The sequence below is a fragment of the Macadamia integrifolia genome, unplaced genomic scaffold, assembly GCF_013358625.1.
Source record: "Macadamia integrifolia cultivar HAES 741 unplaced genomic scaffold, SCU_Mint_v3 scaffold1607, whole genome shotgun sequence".
NCBI lineage: Eukaryota > Viridiplantae > Streptophyta > Magnoliopsida > Proteales > Proteaceae > Macadamia > Macadamia integrifolia.
Window position 1 is genome coordinate 8 of NW_024868277.1, and position 22,105 is coordinate 22,112.

A 22,105-nucleotide genomic window follows, 5' to 3' on the forward strand; every position below is an offset into this window, starting at 1 on the left:
CACCACCATCATCACCTTCTGCACCCTAACAAACATCTTGACAACCCTCTTTTCACCACTCACTCCACACATCTCTCCCTCCCTCTCATCAATCAATCAATCAATCAAAATCTCTCTCTCTCTCTCTCTCTCTCTCTCTCTCTCTCTCTCTCTCTCTCTCTCTCTCTCTCTCTCTCAATTCAATGTCTAATATCTACACCATGTGTAGGGTAATAACATTGCACAGTATAGGCGCTACAATCACCTCATGGCATGTGTAAAAATCTCGTTACTTTTCCTAAACATATTTTAAAGGTTCTAGATGAGTTGGTCTAGTGATAATACATTCAAATTTGCTTCAACTAATAAATTAAAGGTTATTTATGAACTCTCTTATTTAACTTACACTCCATTATTGTAGCTTTATACTTGATGAAAGAGAAGAAGGTGCAAGCTATCATAGGGCCACAACAATCAGAGCAAGCTAAATTCGTGATTAATCTTGGAGAAAAAGCTCAAGTACCAATTGTTTCCTTCTCTGCAACAAGCCCTTCTCTTTCTCCAACTAAGAATTCTTATTTTGTTCGAACAGCCCTAGATGATCGCTTTCAGGTGAATGCAACTGCTTCCATTTTTGAAGCCTATGGATGGAAGGAAGTGGCTTTGATCTATGAAGATACCGAATATGGAAATGGATTGGTACATTATTTCAGTGATGCCTTCCAACAAATCAATGTCCTTATTCCATATAGGTGTGTCATTCCTCTAACAGCCACAGATGATCAAATATTGGAAAAGCTTTACAAATTGATGACCATGAAAACTAGGGTATTCTTGGTCCACATGACAACTTCCATTGGGTCCCGGCTTTTTAACAATGCAAGAAATGCAAGAATGATGGATCATGGCTATGCATGGATTACAACAAGCGGTTTATCAAGTTTATTAGATCATATTGATTCCCAAGCTATTGATTCAATGCAAGGTGTATTGGGAGTGCAGCCATATATACAAAGCTCTAAACAACTTGAAGATTTTAAGCTCAGATGGCAAAAAGGAAATTTCTATCAAAGAAACCACATAGTGAAATAACTGAGCCAAGTCTATTTGGAATATGGGCTTATGATACAGTTTGGGTACTAGCCATGGCAATAGAAAGAGTTGGAACCTTGAATCCTCACTTCTTGAGTTTCAAAAGTAGTGGTGAAAATGCTTCCACTGATCTTTCAACCCTTGGATACTCTGAAATGGGTCCAAAATTTCGCAAAACCATACGGAGTACTAGACTTAAGGGGGGCCTAAGTGGAGATCTCAATTTGATAACAGGGCAACGTAAACCTTCAGCTTTCCAAATACTCAATGTGATTGGGAAACAACGAGTGATCGGATTCTGGACTGCAGCGAAAGGCCTTTCACAGAATTTAAATGCTACAGATAAGTCGATGTATTCAGCTTCCGCAGATGATCTTGAAACTCCCATATGGCCAGGATATTCAACTACCACGCCTAAGGGTTGGGTTATACCCACAAAAGGTAAAAAATTGAGGATTGGGGTCCCAGTTAAAAAAGGATTCAACCAATTTGTGAAAATTGAAGTGAACCCTAAATCTAATGAGACAACCTTCACAGGGTACTCTATAGATGTCTTCAAGGCTGTAATAGACGAATTATCATTTGCTCTTCCCTATGATTTTTTTCCTTATCCTGATCCCATCATAGAAGGTCCAGTTAACTATGATGAACTTATCTACCAGGTTTATCTTAAGGTGAGCTTAAGTGTTTCATAATCTCTCTCTCTCTCTCTCTCTCTCTCTCTCTCTCTCTCTCTCTCTCTCTCTCTCTCTCTCTCGCTCTCTCTCCCTCTCTCTCTAGACAAATAGAGTTATGTGTTCAAAGCAATTAATTACGCTGTACTTGTTTCTTTTGCAATGGAAAACAGAAATTTGATGCAGTGGTGGGTGATACAACAATCATCGCGAATCGCTCTTTATACGTAGATTTCACATTGCCATATTTAGAGTCAGGGGTTTCAATGATGGTCCTCGTCAAAGATGATAAGAGGAAGAATGCTTGGGTTTTCTTAAAGCCATTGAGTTGGGAACTGTGGTTGACAACTGGGGTGGCATTTCTCTTCACCGGAATTGTTGTTTGGATCCTTGAACACAGAATAAATACAGATTTTAGGGGTCCTCCTACAAAACAACTTGGCGTGATCTTCTCGTTTGCATTCTCAACTCTAGTCTTCAGTCAAAGTAATTTTCTCTTTTCCTCTGTTTTAAAATCTATGCTTTGTTATTAGTATATGCATTATCAGAATAGATTATGGGTCTAGAACGCATTTTAATGTTTGATCCTTTTCCATTTTCTCACTTCAGAATATGTTCTAAGACTCAAAATTAATCCAAAAATTCATACCAAACACAGCTTTGAACTGCAATAACATTCCATAATTCTTTCTAATGGTTGCAGGGGAGAGGGTAATGAACAACTTGTCGAGGTTCGTGATGATCATATGGGTGTTTGTGGTGCTCATCCTACAAACCACTTACACCGCAAGCTTAACATCGATGTTGACAGTAGAAAGGTTGCGGCCGATGGTAACAGATATTGAAGAGATAAGAAACAATGGTTACCATGTGGGTTATCACAACGGTAGCTTCGTCAAAGATCTACTGATAAATCGATTGAAATTGGATCCTAACCAGTTAAGAGCTTATGACACTGAAGATGAGTATCATGAAGCCTTGTCTAAGGGAACATCTAAAGGTGGAGTTGCAGCCATTTTTGATGGAATCCCCCACCTCAAGGTTTTCCTCTCCAATCATTGTTCCAAGTATAAAATCGTTGGACCCATCTACAGGACTGATGGATTAGGTTTTGTAAGTCTCTCTCTCTCTCTTAGTAATATGTTTGTGAGTTGATCTACGAGGACTCTTGCTTCTTTGGTCTACAATCAGCTAGCTCAGCAATTGCTTGGTTGCCCAGTACGCACATCTTCTTCTTACTTGTCGGGCGGCGAAGCTTCGTAGACAAGGCGGCTCTCTCTCTCTCCTCTCTCTCTCTCTAAAAGAAAAAAACACAAACACGAAGATACATAAAACACAGGCATACATGCTTGACATGTATGAGTTGATGGATGTTACGATCCCATATCAGTCATATGGGGAGGGGATGATCCCACATCAATTTCAAAAGAGAATTTGATGTGGGTTGATATGATCTTGGGTTCCCTCATCTTGTAAGTCGATTTTATGAGGTTTAGTTCTCCTAGGTAAATAGGTCCTTAAATTGAATGAAAATTTTTGTTTCTGATTATCACTGTCTTACAGGTCTTCCCGTTAGGCTGCCCTCTGGTCTCTGACATTTCAAGAGCAATCTTGAACGTTACTCAAGGGGGTAGAATCGAGGGGATTGAGAAATCATGGTTTAAACAGAAAACAAAATGTGGAGACCTAAATGCAGAAGGGTCCTCAACTTCAAGCAGCATCAGCCTCCAAAGCTTTATGGGTCTCTTTCTTATCACAGGACTTGCTTCAGGCTTTTCACTTCTGATACACTTACTGCAATTTTCTTACGATTATTGGAATCATCCAATCACCACCACAACCACAGAATCAGTTCGGCATAAATTTCTTAATATGATGAAGCATTTTGATCAGAAAGATCTCTCCTCACATACTTTCAAGAGCACTTCATCTAGGGTACACCCTGTTGGCGCCGAATTCCGAGAAATTGAAATTACTCCTGATGTTCATTGTTCACAAAGCTCACCCAGTATTTCTAGACAGACAGATGGGGACATTGTTCAAGATGGTGAAGAAGAGGATACCCAATCTGAGCCTACTGAATCTGTGGACATGGAAACTTCAATATAGAGATAACTGACCTTCCTGTACTTTCTCATTTCATAGAGCTACATATGTTGGTTTACTTTTATTTGATTCTGAATAAAATACTAAATGGATATTATCTATATTGAACTGCCACATCTTTTACTTGAATCCCATTATTGCAACTGATTTCCTTCAATCAAACTCCACATTTTATGATGGAGGTCTTTATTCCACATGTGGAAATTGAAGCATAAAAATTGATGATTAAATTCCCAAAATCTCAAGGTGTTTTTTTAAGTTGAAGAGGTCTTTATTTCACATTTGAGAATTGAAACACAAAAATTGATGTTTAAATTTCCAAAATCTCAAGGTATCTTTAGGTTTTAAATATCTAACGTGAGGGCAATTTTTGCCCATTTGGACTCCTACCATCCAAAGCAATCATGGTTTTTAAAAATGTCTTTCCTAGAATTGGCTGATTCGACTCAAATTGACCAGGATTGATTTGACTCTGAATTTATGTGTGCCACTGAGCAAGGTCTTAAATTTGAATGACATTTTACCGGGTTGGGCTTTGAACTTTGTTAGAAGGGGATTCATCTAGTGCCCAGCTAATCCATCTCGCCCCGTGTGCCACTAATGGAATTTACTATGGCTTATTGGCTACCCTAAGAATCCATGGCCCAACCCCTTCTCCCTTTTTAATTCCGTTATTGGTATTTTTTGGGAACATGAAGGGATGGTAAGATAATAAAGATATATATATATATATATCTGTGTGTGTGAGAGAAAAAAATTCACCAGATTGGTGTAGTCAACACTAGCGCTTGGGGCCAATGGGAAGCTACACAAAAGCATCTTCAGCACAAAGCGGAGAAGGGCAGCTAGGGGTGTCAATCAGTCGGTCAAATTTGAGTCAATTTCGATGTGGGAATGGGAAAATCAAAAACCAAACCAATAAGAAAATTTTGATTTTGTTTGATTTGGCTTCAATTTTGGTTTGGTTAGGGTTGAGTTTCCATACAAAATTATGAAAACCCTAGTTTTTTATGCATTTTGGACTGATTTTCAGCTACCCACTGGTTTGTTTTGGTTTTGGTCCATTTTGAATTGGTTTTGATTTTTTCAATACGGTTCAGTCTGCTTTTCGATTATAATATCCCAAACCAAAATCAGCCCAATAAGACTTTGGTTCTGTTCGATCGATTTTACCAGTTTGAGCTAGGTATTGACACCTAGAGGTATAGACTAGTAGAGTTATTTCTCCATATATATATATATATAACACCCCTAGAGGTATAGACTAGTAGAGTTATTTCTCCATATATATATATATATATATGGGCAAGGGTTATCTGTTCGCGAGAGGCTATCGTGCCCACACACATTGGCATGCAGCCCCAGGAAGGTGCTCCGTAGGGGCTCCTCCCAAAGTCCCTCTGTGCTGCTATTTTTCTCTGCAGTCTAAGGTTCCTCTTCCTTTCGAGAACCTAGGTTTGGCATGGGTCGTAGAACCTCTAGAAAGCAATCGAGCTCTAATAGCTTGGAGCAACGTCCAAGAGTAGTGCTCTCTCTCCCTTTGACTGCTCTTATGTATAAAGTTAGTCATTAGACCCTTCTAGGATTTTATCAACAACGTTTGTCCTATGGTGAGTTGGCTATTGCTATACGATTTCACTCTTACATTCCTCGGCCGCCATCTACACCTTGGATATGCTTGGTGAATGGTCTTCCCATCACCAACAACCAACTTCATACTATATCTCTACAAATTTCTTTCTTTTGATAATTCTATTTGAAAGGGATCAAGAGCATGGACTTGTTGAACCGAATTCACTACTGATAGGGGGAGTGAACCAGTAGGTACTAAAATTTCTCCCAAAAATTACCTTGACAACCCCACTAAATTGCAAGCATTGAAACAGATGCACATCTGTATACACCGTTGGCTGGAACAGTCCCAATTTTACCAACTATAGTTCGTGTCCACTTCCGCCTTCAACCAGAGATGGTCAAGCCTATCAGGAGTGTTTAACCACTCTGCAAAAATAAATCATAGCATTTTTATCTAGACAATAAGCACACACAATCCTGATACAAAATTTTACGTGGTTCAGTAGTGTGCCTACTCAACGAAGCAATACCCCCACAAATGGGTTTCGTATATATTATGATATGCTCCTTTGATTGGGTTTTTTATGATACAGAATCTGGGCTACAAGTCACCACTCAAAGCTACAACTATGGATCCCTAGATAGTACTATGCATTTCAACAAATACCTTATGAGCATCCACTCACAAGTCCTTTATAAGAAATTTCAAATGATAAAAATTTAAAACCACAACACAGTCAAAATCCATGACTATGCATACAACTCTATTCAACTTGCGTTAGCCTAAAACAAATAGAGATTTAGAAATTTTACCTAAGTGAGCAAGTCACTTGAGCAAACCCACCATCAGTATCATTTTTCCACTGAGAAATAGATTTCTCCATCCAGTATAGTTTCAATGCACCCAAGGAACCAAGTTGAAATTATTCATGGCAATCTCCAATATCTCTAATGCATAGACTTAGGGGCCGTTTGATTTTGTTTCAATCGTTTCTGTGTCTAGAAACAGTAGAAACGGTTTCTCCCGTTTCTGTTCCAAGAAAAAAATTTTTTACCTCAAAAAAGTGTTTGATTTTTCTGTTTCAAGAAACGGTTTCTTATGCATGTTTAATTAATTACAGTTATGCCATTAGAATTTTGACAAAAGGGAAGACATCATACATGATTAAAATGAAAAAACCCAATGTGATAGAGATTCAATAGGGAATATCTTTTTAAATATCACATAAGTAAATAGAACATAGAGTTTTCTATTACGTAACATATACTCTAACAACTAACATAAAATCATTAATGGTAGTAATTAACATAAAGTCATTAAAATCAAAACATCAAGGTCCATCAATTGGAATCATAGGCATTCCCTTCGATATAGCCATTTGATTTGCTATATTTATTCTCAACATTGACATCTGTCTTGCTCCTCTCTGACTTGTGCTTATAGTTGGAGCAATGAAGTCTTGATGATTAGGAGGATTTAGTTGATCAATTACATTCTGTTCATAACCATATTCATCAAAAAGATCATCTTTAATAGCTTGTTCTTTGATGTAATTGTGAAGCCCACAACATGCAACTACGATGTTGGCTTGGTCCTCGATACAATAACCCTTCATTTTTTGTAAGATTTGGAATCTATTTTTCAATACACCAAAGGTTCTTTCAATAACATTCCGTAATGGAGGAATGTCTGTGGTTGAACAACTCCTTCGGCGTTCTTGCACCCCTTCTCTTCCCACTAAAATCTGGTAGGTGATACCTTTCTCCTCGAAAGGGTGTCAAATACCCAAGTTGACTTGCGTAACCTGAGTCCACAGCATAATACTTGCCTTCAAGTATTATGGATAATGTTTATACAAGTGAGTCTATTAGTCTAAAAAGATACTTAACGTACAAGTGATTTGTTTGTTGTGAATTACCTAGAGGAGGATGAGGAAAACCTAAGCTAGCATTTGATCTCGCCTCTTCAAAAACCCGAGCATCATGTGCACTACCTTCCCAACCCGCGTACACAAATGTAAAACGCATGTCGAACGAACAAGCACACATAACATTTTGTGTGATCAATGCCTTCCGATTTCTGTATCGGGTTTAAAAATAACTGGATTTAAAAGATAACAAGTTCTTGCTCCTTGAGTGCTAGTTTAACAATAGCTCAGAGAAGTAATCTGTCGGTTGAGAGAAGAAAATTAAAAAAATATCAATAACAAATAACTGCAACATAAACTGCAGAATCTGACCTATACAATTGTACAGATTTTACATTTTCTTATATTCCATCCAATTAAAAAATAATAATAATAATAAATAAAAGAGATTTTTATGAGATAGTAACATATAGATAAACAATCAAAGTCTGGCTCGCAATGATGTATAAATTGTTAACCATCAACAATCAACAGAAAATGGGTTCCAAAACCTAGGAATCAAAACTCTATTCTGGATCCAAAACCATCACCTCCATCCACTATTGGTACACTTACCAAGCTTCCCATTAGAAGGCTCTCACAAGCTGAGATTCAACAAAAGAGGGAAAAGAGTTTGTGTTTCAATTGTGAGGAAAAATACCACCTTGGACAAAAAATGTAAGAACCAAACGGCCTTGCTACTGTTTCAATGACATTGAATTGTTATGATTTCAGTGACCCAATTTCTGCCATAAGCTTGCATGCTTTAATAGGTCATACTGCATCTAACGCCATGAGATTGCAAGGTATCATTGACAGAAAAATGGAGCAACTACTAATAGATGGGGGAAGTACCAATAATTTGATCCAAGAAAGAGTTGCAAGATTCCTTGGCCTCACTATTACCCCTTCTAGACATTTTAAGGTCCAAGTTGGAAATGGAGAGTATCTCTCTTGGATGTGGATGTGCAACGATGTTACACTATCCTCGCAGCAGCACACCTCTATAGATTTCTTTATCATATCTTTACAAGGAGCTGATCTGATTTTGGGAGTTCAACTAATTACAACAGATTATGCAAAGCTCACTATGGAATCTCAATGGCAAGGAAGAAAAGTTCTTTTGGAGGGTATGATTAATTGTCATCCATCCATCCATCCATCTAAGATTCTAATTTCTTGGAATTATACAGTCTTGTCATAATAAGATTCTGGACAGTACAGAGTACAGACTACAGACTACAGGGTCCCCCAATAATCTTTAATTTGGATTACAATAATTGAAGCCAAATATTGGTAAAGGGAATGATGTGGTGACTGGTCAGAGTATTACACTAAGAACAGATAAGGAAGTTGAAACACTCAGATTTGATGAAACTGTAATGCACCATCCAAGAACACGATGGATCCAGTAGACATTGATCTGAACTACTCTGTGTCAGCTGCATTTCAAAGTTGTAGATAATATCGAAGTTTAGAAGATCTTAACTTCTGATTTGGAGATTAAATTTCAGCCAGATGAGACTGAAGACTTTGTATCATCCAATGTTAGGTGTCCAGTGGTCCAATCATGGGATATGCACAATAGTTAAACAACATGTTCACATTCCACTTGGATAAGAGTGGACTGCTCAAAAATGACAGCCTCTCTCTCTCTCTTTCTCTCTCTCTCTCTCTCTCTCTCTCTCATAATCGTTGTGGACTCATGGGCACCACTAATATATACAAGGAGAGTGTAAAACGAGCTGAAAAGAGAAAGAGAAGCAAAGCAGGGAAAAAAGGTTGAGAGACCATCATCAGACAAACCAATGGGCAATCAGTAAAGCCATCTTTATTGAGTTTTGACAGACTGTTATGTGCTAACTTGCCCTGTAAGTCAGTCATAGAATTAGATTATAATATCCCCATCCCTTAACATATGGAGATTAAGATCACTTTAGATTTCAAACTAGAGAGAGAGGATCTTTGATATTTCTCAACTAATACCCACTTTAAATTTTCTAATCCTAAATTATCCTTCTTAATTGGTTACAGAGGATTTGTTTAATGTTATCAAAGCCTTCATTTGTCTATACTTATCAGTAACTACTTAATTAGCTATCTCAGAATATCTCATCTCTCATGTGATAGTAAGAAGCAGAGATGAATAATTAATTAATAATTACAAAACAAGCTAAACTAATATAAATACAGTAATACATTAAGTAATGTTCCTTCTTTTTATAGCTACCCCTCTCAATTAGGAACAAGGGAACACCCGATTGAATTTCAAAATAGGAGGCCACTGGTGGTTCAAAGAGATTCTCAAACGTAAACCAAGAAAAAATTCAGAAACCAGAGCTACAAAGTACAAACACCTACAAATGGAAAGAAAAAAAAAATTGATTGCTTCTCATGAATAAAAACAACAGATATAGATCAGATTAGAAATGCTGTTCAACACTTCAACCCTAACTGAATTTCAGGAAACTGAAACAGAGTTTCTCTAGAAGCATTTGTAAATATTTCTGATGTGAAACCTCAAAGATAATCATCAAATGGTGAATATGAAATTGTTCTTAATCCCCAAATTATATATAGACAGAAGTTAATACATATGAACACAACAGCAATTCTCACAACTCCAAGATTCAAACTCAAAAGAATCAAAATAATTTGTATTAAAAAAAAATCTGAAGAAGGAAACAGAAGAAACAGAGTGAGATCAAAGGAGTAAAAATCAGCAGCACAATGGGCATATAATCAATCCATTCTCATTGCACTCAGGGCATCTGAAGGGCAACCCCTCCTCCCCATCCCCCACTTTTAGAATGGTTTTCTGACTGCCGCTGCAATTGAAGCAGAGCACAAATCGTACTCCGGCTTCCCATCATTTTCCAGACACAAAAATTCAAAACATTACTGCAATGCAAATCCCTAACCGCATCCAATCCAGGTTCCATTCCATTACAGAGATGAAATCAGATCTGTGAATTAGCGCTCGAAATGATACCTGAGCTTGACGATCGAACTTGTAGCTGCAAGGAGAGTTGCAGTGAGACCGTTCCTTGACGAGATAGAGAGACGCCGAGCTTTGCGAGAGAAGAGAACTTCGAGCTTCGCAAGAGAGCAGAGACGGTCGTCGAGCTTCACGAGAGAGTTGCAGCTTGTGGAAAAGGAGATAGAGAGGGTAGGGCGTCGGGAGTCGGAAGTCGGAAGTCAGAAGTCAGAAGTCGGGACTTGGGACGGATTTCACGATTTTTCTCCGTCACTTTTGTTTTAAGAAACAGAAAAACTACTAATAGCTATTTCTTCATTCATGTTTCTAGGAACCAAAATACATATAAATTTCAATTTTTATTTTATAAATAGGTGAAACAGAACCAAAAAATCAAACAGAAAATATGATGTTTTTCTGTTTCTGAGTATAGAAAAACGAAAAAACCGTTTCTGAAAACAAAATCAAACGGACCCTTAGTTTCACTCCCAATTTGTTCTTCACGCTCTTATGAGAAATCCCCAATTTGAATCATTTAATTTGGCTCTAAAATGGAGAAGTTATGCCCAAAGTTCGAATGTGGACATAACGATCATTTTCTATTTTGTGATAAGGACATAATAGGGCTTTTAAGTGCTTTTAGTGACTCTTCACATGTCACTACTTAAAAACATGAGATTCCCACGTGATATAACTTGGTCGGCTAGCATTTGAGTCATTGGATTGACTTTAAAAAGCAAGTTGATTGATAGCCGTAGGATCTTCTTAATATAAGATTTGAACATTGGGCAAACGAGATTTCGTTTGGAATCTTTAAACATCCTTAAAGTCATGTGAGAACCACTGGATCAAATATAGCAAATATATAGAGCCGCATAGAGACAATTGCTACACAAAGCCAATAAGAAAGCACGCACAAGCATAAAGCACGCTCTGGTTGCATGCACAAACTCCAGCGCATAGATAAGAATTTCTAAAGTTGACTACCCTCGAACAACCATGAACACTTCTAACATATTAGAAACAAATCCCCTTCGCAAATCAGTGTCAACAATGGGGCCCTGCCAATTTGCAATAAATCACATGAAGCTCCAAAACTGTCAAGTAATTAGGCCATTAATAGCCCTGACAAGTATATGGTGGCAGAAGCCTTCTTCTTCAAATCAAGCAAAAAAATAGGGCTAAGTCCCAAAGACTTCACCAGGTGTTTGATAAAAGAACCATCCACTACACCTCCATCAGGCCACCATCGCACGCACGCTGCCCTTTGCTGTGGTCACCAAAGAACACACCATGTGGTGGGCAGCCATGTCCCATGACCCTTGGGCAATTCCCATGCTACCATGATTGACCCCTTAATTTGCACCAATATGAACTGTGCATCGTGACCCTCGGCCTTGCACCCATGCTTCCCATGCTAGTATCCCTTGTGCGTAATGCATACCAGCCAAGGCTGGCTGCCTTGGTGCTGCGCCATGTGCTACGCCCATGTGGGATGCTAGCCAATACAATTAAACCTATTTGCTTGCCACCTCAAACCTTATGCCACTTCACCATCACATGACCATCATGAATCCATATATATATATATATACATATATGCATACCCCTTTGTCAACTCATAAGGCCACATCATTTACCACCATAATATGACTCGAGCTGCGCATATCCAGCTCATCTTGACATTTCCCGAACGGAGCGTAAACATACGCTATGCCTCCAAACTCATCTAAAACCATCGCATAAGTTGATCATGTTGCCAACAATGACAACAATGCCACACATACCACTTACCAATGCTACTATTACCACCACGCCAACTACTTCAGGATTTCTTCTTATTTCTTCTTTGGTGGTTCCTCCTTGTATCATATCCTATTTTTTCTTTTCAATATAATTTGCTTCTTCTAGTGAAAAAAAAAAAAAAGAGTGCCCATTGTCATATAGCTAATGGGCAGAATTTCGCTATCTTTATTCTCCTTCTAGGAGACCTAGTAGAAGAGCACCATTCTCAATGCAGATTAGGTTGGGAACACATTCAATGGGGATGCTATTGGAGTATTGCCACAAACTTGCCTTTTATTAAACAATGTGCCATATGTGGAAGAAAAAAAATTATCCTATTTTCAGAAATAAGACTCAGCTAACACCATCTATCATTAGGGAATTCATGCAGATGTGGAGGATTGTTGTAGCTCTTCTTCCCATAAGGGCCCTAAGACTTCTTGGAATTTGTTTTTATTAGATAAATGGGGGATCGTTCCTTCTTAGACTATCAAATTATAATTTGGTTGTTACCTGAGTCTATTGTAGTGCTTTTGGGTTTTCTTATAGTCTGCGAAGTCCCTTCAAGCCGTGGGGGTCTATCCTTGGGTTGCACCTAGGGTTTCCCTAGTCCGTTTTACAGTTTCTCTTTTTTTCTTGTTCTTTGTAATAAATTGATATTATCTATAAAAATAAAAGTTCATATCAAAATCACTCATATGCATGATCGAGTTTCACTTGAAATTGGATATGGAAACAATCCCCATTGTCTCATAACCAAAATCAAAATGAGAAATAAAAATGTAGAGTAGGAGATAATACAAGTGGCTACTTCAAAGGAAAAAGAACTCGCCACCCAAAGGAAATCCGCCTAAGGGTTAAGAGCAACTCAAGAAGAACCACTTATTCTCTAGGCCAAAGCCTCAAATAAACTTATGAATCAACTCTAGTATACATTCCATGCATTGGTACAAGCTTATATAGATAAGAATAGAACAACTTTCAAAGCATAGGCCATTTCCAAAATGAAATTAAGACTAATTGGGAAGACAAACAATTCTACTATAAAGAGGACCTTGGGAACCTTCAAATACATTTTCCATGGCTTGAAGAATCTAAATGTATAGTGGTTGAAGTGCCAAAGAAGTGCTAGATCAGAATTTGAATGGAAGTTGCAAAAAAAAGATGAATTATGGAATTTCCAAGAGTCTACAATCAGCCCAGACACACTTTACCAAAATAATTATAATTTCTTCTAGAAAATAACAAATGATGCACAGTTTTTTCATTGAAAAATAAAATTTTGACCTTTCTATCCATATATGACTCGACTTCTTGTTCCTTCTGAGTTGATATAGGTGTAGTTGTGAAGTCATTCCAGAATCTTGGACTACAACCTTTATTTCCAGCATTAATATTTTGGATCAAACTTGTAGGCTTAGTGGGTGGGTCGTCGGCCCATTTGGAAATGCTCCTGCACCAAGAAAGAAAGAAATTGTGATGTAAGTCCATTATTCCTTGCAGTGCTTACCCAATCTCATCCACATTCAAATTCATGTAAAAGTTGGTAATTCTACTTTCTAATAGAGTTGTAAGTTCCACAGTTTTAGGAGAGAATTCCATAATTCACAAATTAAATAATTTCAACGGCTTTACTAATTGACTAAGAAACGGAATCTATAAACCAATCTCTCAACATTTTATGGAGACAAAGTCAACTGAACACAAATTATACCGTCTAGCACGAGGAAACAATGCTCGACCTATCAAGCATTCAGAATACATCTGGTCTGGCAATGTATTTGAATCTAATTTTATAATAGCTAGAGTGCACAGTTTTAAGAATTTGAATAAGATCGTGCAGCCCCTGCACCCAGACACAGAGGGGCAATGAAATTATGCCCCCATTTCTATAAAATTAAAAAAATCCATTCCCTATTTATGCCCATATGCACCTATCCTTTAGTCCATATTGGAATAAGGGCCACAGTACCAATTCTTTCTCCTCTTTTAATAAATGCAAGTAAAAGAACTAAAAAAAATCTATGCATGATTGACGTCCATCAAGATTGAAGTTATAAACCAGGAAAGCTTAGTTTGCTATGAGCTATTCCTCCCATATGTGGGACTCACTACTTCTTGACCAAGTCGGCATTTTGCAAAGAATACAAATCCCATAAATACTTCATTTCTTCAAATTGGCATTACTCAACCATGTCATACTATTGAATCTTTAGCAAAAAATTATTAATAACTAGATTGTCTACTCAATCATTTTCTTAATGATTTCAATCGTTACCTGGTTGCATGGTCATGCACCAGAATGGGACCAATGCGGTGTGGGGGGAGGGCATAGGAAGGCATAACCATATAGCGTTTTATTATTATTATTATTTTTTTTTATTTTTTTATTATTATTATCTTTTTACCTCAAACTTTTTCTCGTTACTGGCTTGAGAGGAAAGGAAAGACTTCACACCTCACAAATTAGCCTAGATATACCCTCTCCCTGTTATCCAGGTTGGACTTAGTCTTGTCAAGCAACCAACTGTGCCGTTTCTCCTTTCACATCACTTGTTATATGTTAGCTCTGCTAATACTAGCCCCACCTACCTTGTTTTCCATTTTGAAATATCTAAGATCCTTCTTAAAGATCCTACATGTATCACAACTTTAGTTGGAATCTCCTTTCTCCATCACTTTCTGATAGTAAATGCCTCTTTTGTTGCTTTCCATTAACTTAAGACAACCGAAGTTGTCATCTTGACTTGCATTACTTCAGTATGATAAAATCTTCATTCTCTGCTGTCCACAAGATTCTGTCTATCATGATAATTATGATCAACCAACTGTTTCTATCTCTGGTTCTTCCGAACAATACGTACATGTTTAACTCTCAATGGGAAAGATATACAAAAAGAAAAGGCGTACTCGGTTCACTAGGTTCCCGCATGTGCGAGGTGGGAGGGGCAGTACCTTACCGTTGGATCAAGTGTGCACCTTAAGAAAGATATACACAGAACATCTATAATTGATGCAGCTTCGTTGGAAGCTATAGATCGCGAAAATCAAACACACTCCTCCAAGTGTGCAACCATGCAATATGAAAAAAAAAAAAAAAAAAAAAAAAAAAAAAAAAAAAAAAAAAAAAAACAAACAAACAAACAAACAAACAAAGATGAAAAAAAAACGAAGGAAAAATACAGTTTTTCAATACTGTAGTGAAATTTTTTTTTTTTTTTTGGGTGAACACTGTTGTGAAACTCTCTGAGCTTAAAGTGTGTCAAAGAAAATTCTAGTTCATTCATTCACAAAGTAATTCCAAAACAAATTACATATAAATAGGTGGAGAAAAGGCTAAAAGAAATTCTAAATCTCATGCCTTAAATATGTTAATCTAATGGATGAAATCGAATACCAAAAACAATTGAGACAAAACCTAGTCAAGATACCCTAATGGCCTAATCGATGGAAGGGGGTTTCCTTGACACAATGGTTGCTATTATTTTTTTTGCTAAAAAGGACAATGGTTGCTATTAAGATAAAGAAAAACAAGGAAAAGAGTTGCAGCCAAAACCTTGAACCAGGGACTGCCAAGGCTGGACGAGACTTGTGTGCTTCGTAGCAAGATCCCAAAGACAACGACTTCCCATATTCAAAACAGATCACTTTCCAAGCTTGGAAATTAACTGCCCCTGTCATCATCTAAGCATATTTCTAAAAATTCAGAAATAGACTGAATTTAAAAATAACCTAAGAATTAACTTGGTAGGGGAAGTGTTCTCATTCCTTATTTACTATTAAGAAGCTTCAAGAATCCTTCCATTTTTCATTTTGTTTTATTTTCTTGATAGTTAAGCACTTAGGCACCCAAGTATATGAACAAGTTGGGTTACCTGAACTCCATCATGGTGGTTGGGCTAGGTTTTCTGCTTCTCCTTATGGCCTTAATATAAGCTGATCTCCATAACAACTTGGGGTGGTTGCATTGGGCTGTTTCGACCTTTTCAGTTATGATGCCTAGGCTTGCATCAATCATGATACTCCATAAAATCATCTCACCAATAGGTGTGGGACACATGGCAAATAATCATAAACTAAGGGACTCTCCAACTCAAAAGTACCTACCTACAGGGGCAAATAGGGTGTTTCTTTATGAGGATTAGGTTTTCATGACACCTATCTTATAAAAGGGAAAAGGAAGACTAAGAAATGACAGGTCACTCTCTCGCTCTCACACACTCTCCACTGCTCTAATAATTTATTTATTTTCTGAAAACTTAAGCATTGGAGCCCCTTGGCCAGAGCATGCTTCCAACTCCTTTTCTTGTAGGTTTATTTTCTAAAGCCAACAATCAGATTTCTGCATCAAAACCATCTCGGTGACCTTTACTAATTATGCAAGTCCATCATGCAACTAGTTCATCTGATATAGATGGGACTTCCACAGCTTTAGAATGCCCAAGAAACCCATCTACTAACCATGTTCAGATAGGAGTAAAACTGAAGGAAATATGACCTATTGAGCTTAATAGTCAATTGGGCAGTTTGCATAGTTGCATTAGTTTATTAATTGTTTAAATCAGTAACCATGCATGACTGGTCTAATCCTTACCGTTAAGAAACTTGGATTAATCAAAGAAGCAAAGAAAATCAACATCACTTAGCTATGCTACTCCCTCTATTTTCTTAGTTTCCATTGGGCCCCGCATGGAAAATTACTATAGAAAGAGCCCATGGGGCCCTACCTGTCAAATGAATCAATCAGTTGTGGACCATGCATGCATGTTGTCTATAGTTTTGTCAGTAAGAATTTCCAACTCAACGAAGTCAGACGTGTCTTAACCAATTTTTCCTTTGGCTACTGTTTATATTCCAATAATTTTATCTCTACTAGTCCAACCAAATTCTTTCTTCTTTTTATTGCATTGCCTATTGAGCTCAAGATCAAAGTTCATTAACACTTGCCCTTTTGAGGTTAGAGATGAAGTACTCATCAATCCAAGTTGTTTTGCCTTTGATCATCTTAATATTCTCTCTGAGTCATCTCTTCATTGACAATCAAATTGCTGTATTGGCTCAAAATACAACCATTCCCTTCAATGTTGGGGTTGTTCTTGATTTCAATAAAATGGTTGGGAGAATTGGGTTGAGCTGCATCTCCATGGCTTTGTATGATTTCTATGAAACTCACAGTTTCTACAAAACAAGACTGGTTCTCCACACCAGGGATTCCAAGAACAGTGTGGTCCATGCTCTTCCTCTTTCTTCCTCCTCTAGTGGTTGATTTGTCTATTTTTTTGCTTTCCCCTTATGCTATGGTGAATTTTAGTTTCGTGAGGGGATTTCGATTGTTTATCATATGATAGGTTCTATTTATGTATTGAATGACATAGAAAAAGAGATTTTCCACGAAGCCAGAACAAAATTGCTCCTTATTTTACTTCCTACACATCATTTGAGTTATCATATGATCTATATGTAATGGAATCAAAGTATTGTAATTTCTTCATCAGAATAGTAGAAGATTTGGTTATCGCTCGCCGTGGATGTAGCCTATTTTGGGTGGACCACTTAAATCTTTGTGTTGTGTATGCGTATGAGCTCTTTTTAGTTTTTCTTTTACAAATCGTTGTACTGCTGTGTTGTTATTTTCTAACACAATCTCATAGAGATTGATGCGTTACAATATAAAAGACTTTCAAAACACTCTGTTCATGCTGCTTGAATCTATTCCATCACTTCTCCAATGTAAGGTGTGATAATGAAAAAATGCAGCAGTTCTTTTGCCTCGTCGTGTATTATGATGAGGGCAAATGTACTTTGTGAGTGCACAAGTTAGAAATCAAGAGACAGATAAATGAAGTTCTTTATTTAATGCAGCTCTTGATCTACTAAAGAACATAGAAGTACAAGCAATTATTGGGCCAGAAACATCATCTCAGGCCAACTTTATGATTGATCTTGGAGACGAAGCTCAGGTGCCCATTATATCTTTCTCTGCAACTAGTCCTTCTCTTTCTTCAGCTCAAACTCCTTATTTTGTCAGGGCTTCCCTTAGTGACTCCTCTCAGGTAAAAGCAATTGCTTCCATTTTCCAATCCTTCGGATGGAAGGAAGCTGTACTGATATATGAGTCCACTGATTATGGTAATGGAAGGAAGCTGTTCTTTGCATATCCATATCATATATTTTTATACCATGCCAAGAATATGGTCTCAACTCCTAACCTAAGAACAAGGACACCAACTAACAAGTGGTCCTACACCTTAAGACAAGTATCTCTAAATCATTTAAGTGAGGTCCTACTTCAAGACATATATTCATTATCATCCTCCCAATAGGGATGATAGTACCAAGATGGGTCCTAGATCTCAATTTCCTTTTTTTTTTTTTTTTTTTTTAGGGTGTGTATAAAGCACTGGAAAATTCTTAAAAGTAACTTCAAGTTCTAAACAGTCAAACCCTCCCCCATACTTAAATTGTGCAATATCCTCAATGCAAAAAAAGAAAAAAAAAATGATAAGACAATAGAACAAGAAGGACAAAGGAGAGGAAATTATCAAATGGAATCAAATATCATCATAAAGAGGCTCATGGAGAATCATAACCTCTGCATCATGCATTGAAGGTAACTCAAGAAATGGCTTCAAACGGTGCCCATTAACTTTAAAAATTTCCCGAGTGGATGAATTCATAACCTCTACGGCACCATGGGGGAATACTGTTTGCACAAGGTAAGGACCTTCCCACCGAGAACTAAGTTTTCCTGGAAAGATATGCAATCTAGAATTGTACAACAAAACTTTATCACCAGGCATAAAAGATTTCCTAACAAGGTGCCTATTATGAAAAACTTTAGTCTTTTCCTTGAAAATTTTTGTACTATCATTTTGCATTAAATTTTTTAATCGCCCAAAAGGCACGATGTTCTAACTCAATAGGAAGGTGGCAGGCTTTCCCGTATACCAAACGGTATGGGGATTGACCAAGTATGGTCTTGTAAGCAGTCCTATATGCCCACAAAGCATCCATTAGACGATTAGACCAATCCTTTCGATTTGGGTTAATTGTCTTCTCTAGAATTTGCTTGATCTGTCTGTTGGATACTTCTACCTGCCCATTGGTTTGGGGGTGGTATGGAGTAGCCAACCTGTGGGTAATCCCTTACTTCTTCACTAAGGCCTCAAAAGGCTTATTATAAAAGTACTTTCCCCTATCACTAATGATAGCTCTAGGGGTACCAAATCAGGAAAAAATATTTTCCCTTAAGGATTGAATGATCACCTTATGGTCATTGGTCTTACAAGCATGAGCCTCAATCCATTTGGACACATAGTCCACATCCAACAAAATATATTCATATCCACATGACTTAGGGAAAGGGCCCATAAAATCTATTCCCCAAATATCAAAAACCTCAACCACGAGGATTGGGTTGAGAGGCATCATGTTCCTTCTACTGATTTTTCCTAAAAACTGACAAGAAGGACAAGCCTTACAATAAGAAAATGCGTCTTTGAAGAGACTGGGTCCAATAAAATCCACATTACAATACCTTGGCTGCAGTCTTAGTAGGCCCAAAATGGCTACCGCAAGCCTGATCATGGCAAAAGGAAAGAATAGAATGGTGCTCATGATCAGGGATACATCTCCAGATAATTTGGTCAAGGCATAATTTTAAATGGTAAGGATCATACCAAAAGAAATACTTAACCTGTGAATGAAAACGGTACTTCTCTTGGGAAGACCCATTGTCCGGAGTCTTGTTTGTAACTAAAAAATTTACAATATCTGCAAACCAAGGTTCACTAGATGCTGCAAAGAGTTGCTTATAGGGAAAATACTCTTTAATTGGAGTATTCACAGTCAAAGAATTGGGTAACCGGGACAAATGGTCTACAACCAAATTTTCATTGCCTTTCTTGTCCTTAATTTCTAAGTCAAATTCCTATAAAAGCAAATCCCATCTGATAAGACATGCTTTGGCATCCTTTTTCTGAATAAGGTATCTGATAGTTGCATGGTCAGTGTAAATAATTACATGAGAACCTATCAGATATGCACAAAACTTTTCTAATGCAAATACAACAGCTAAAAATTCTTTTTCAATTGTGGTGTAGTTCAGCTGTGCATCATTGAGAGTTCTACTGGCATAATAGATAACATGAGAAAGTTTATCAACTCTCTACCCTAAGACTGCCCCATAAGAGAGCTTGAATAATGGGGGTTGTAGTCAACACCTTCTTCAATTGTTCAAAGCACATGAGGCATTCACTAGAAAATTCGAAAGGTTGCTCTTTAGCCAAAAGATTGGTGAGAGGTCTAACCATGTGACTGAAGTTCTTGATGAACCGATGATAGAACCATGCATGACCTAAGAAGGAACGAACGTCCTTAACTGACTTGGGAGGTGGTAAATTAGAAATTAAGTCCACCTTAGCTCTATCGACCTTGATCCCTTCTTTAAAAATGACATGACCCAACACAATGCCCTGTGTGACCATGAAATGACATTTCTCCCAATTGAAGACTAAATTAGTCGCTTTGCATCGTTTGAGTACTAAAGAAAGATGATGCAAACAATTAGAAAATGAGGAGCCATGAATAGAAAAATCATCCATAAATACTTCTAAAAAATGCTCCACCATATCAGAGAAAATGGTCATCATGCATCTTTGGAACGTGACAGGGGCATTACAAAGCCCAAAAGGCATACGCCAATAAGCAAAGGTTCCATAGGTGCATGTAAAGGCGGTTTTGTGTTGGCCATCTAAGGCAATGAGAATTTGGTTATAGCCGAAATAACCATTAAGGAAACAATAATACTCATGTCTGGCTAACCACTCTAACATTTGATTAATGAAAGGCAAAGGAAAGTGGCCTTTCCAAGTTGCTGCATTTAACTTCCTGTAGTCAATGCACACACGCCATCCTGTTTGGACATGGGTAGGGATCAACTCATTTTCAGTATTTTAGACTACTGTGACCCCTAACCTCTTTGGCACCACATGCACTGGACTTACCCACTAGCTATCAGAAATAGGGTAGATGATACCATGATCCAAGCACTTTAGGATCTCTTTCTTGATAGCTTCTTGCATCATAGGATTAGCCCTTCTTTGTGGTTCCTTAGAAGGTTTTGAATCCCCCATGAGGTGAATATGATGTTGAACGATTAAGGGGCAAATTCCTATAATGTCTGCCATGGTCCAACCTAAGGCTTCTTTATTTTCTTTTAAAACTTTGATCAACTCTCCCTCTTGACTTGAAGTTAAATCTGAGGCGATAATAACTGGTAGAGTTTGATCTTCTCCTAAGAAGGCATACCTTAAGTTAGAGGGAAACTCTTTCAAATCAAGCTTAGGGGGCTCAACAATTGAGGGTTTAGGAAGAGAATTTGATAGAGGACCAATGGGCTCTATGGGCATATGAAGGCTCCAAACATCAGAGAAGAAATCTACAGTATCATCCTCTAATTCTTCCATACACTCTTGGAATTTTGAATCAAAGTCAATGTCAAAAGTTTTAACAATATCATCAGAAAAATTCTCAAGCATATTGACCTCTTCATCAATATCATCAGAAGAAATTATGGATTGCTTGCCCAACTTATACATGTTGAACTCCATAGTGTGGTTGCCAAAAGATATCCTTAGTAAACTATTCCGGCAATTGATTAAGGCATTGCTAGTAGCCAGAAATGATCTTCCAAGAATGATAGGGATCTTATCCCTAGTGGTGAAGGGTTTGGTGTCCAAAATAATAAAATCGACTGGGAAAATAAATTCTCCTACCTTAAGTAGGACATCTTCGACCATCCCTTTCAGAATCTTGACAGAATGGTCGGCCAACTAGAGAGTGGTCCCTATAGCTTTCAAATCTCCTAATCCAAGTTGTTGATAAACATGATAAGGTAGAAGGTTCATACTTGCACCAAGGTCAAGTAAGGCATGATCAATATAAGTGTTGCAAATGACACAAGAGATGGTGGGACACCCGGGATCCTTATACTTGGCTGCTATAGGTTG

General features: G+C 37.6%; 1 protein-coding gene across 1 annotated transcript in view; it reads left to right on the forward strand.

Annotated features, from left to right (window-relative positions):
- Positions 1-384: 384 nt before the first annotated feature.
- Positions 385-22,105, forward strand: part of LOC122064326 (glutamate receptor 2.9-like) — a gene marked incomplete at its 5' end in the record, with an annotated part of 35,183 nt that continues 13,462 nt past the window's right edge. Inside the window, 6 exons of the mRNA XM_042628033.1 lie at positions 385-1,028; positions 1,181-1,745; positions 1,919-2,231; positions 2,449-2,858; positions 3,309-3,852; positions 17,958-18,240. Of these exons, the coding sequence (XP_042483967.1) occupies positions 385-1,028; positions 1,181-1,745; positions 1,919-2,231; positions 2,449-2,858; positions 3,309-3,852; positions 17,958-18,240 (2,759 nt within the window). The remainder of the gene's footprint in view (positions 1,029-1,180; positions 1,746-1,918; positions 2,232-2,448; positions 2,859-3,308; positions 3,853-17,957; positions 18,241-22,105) is intronic.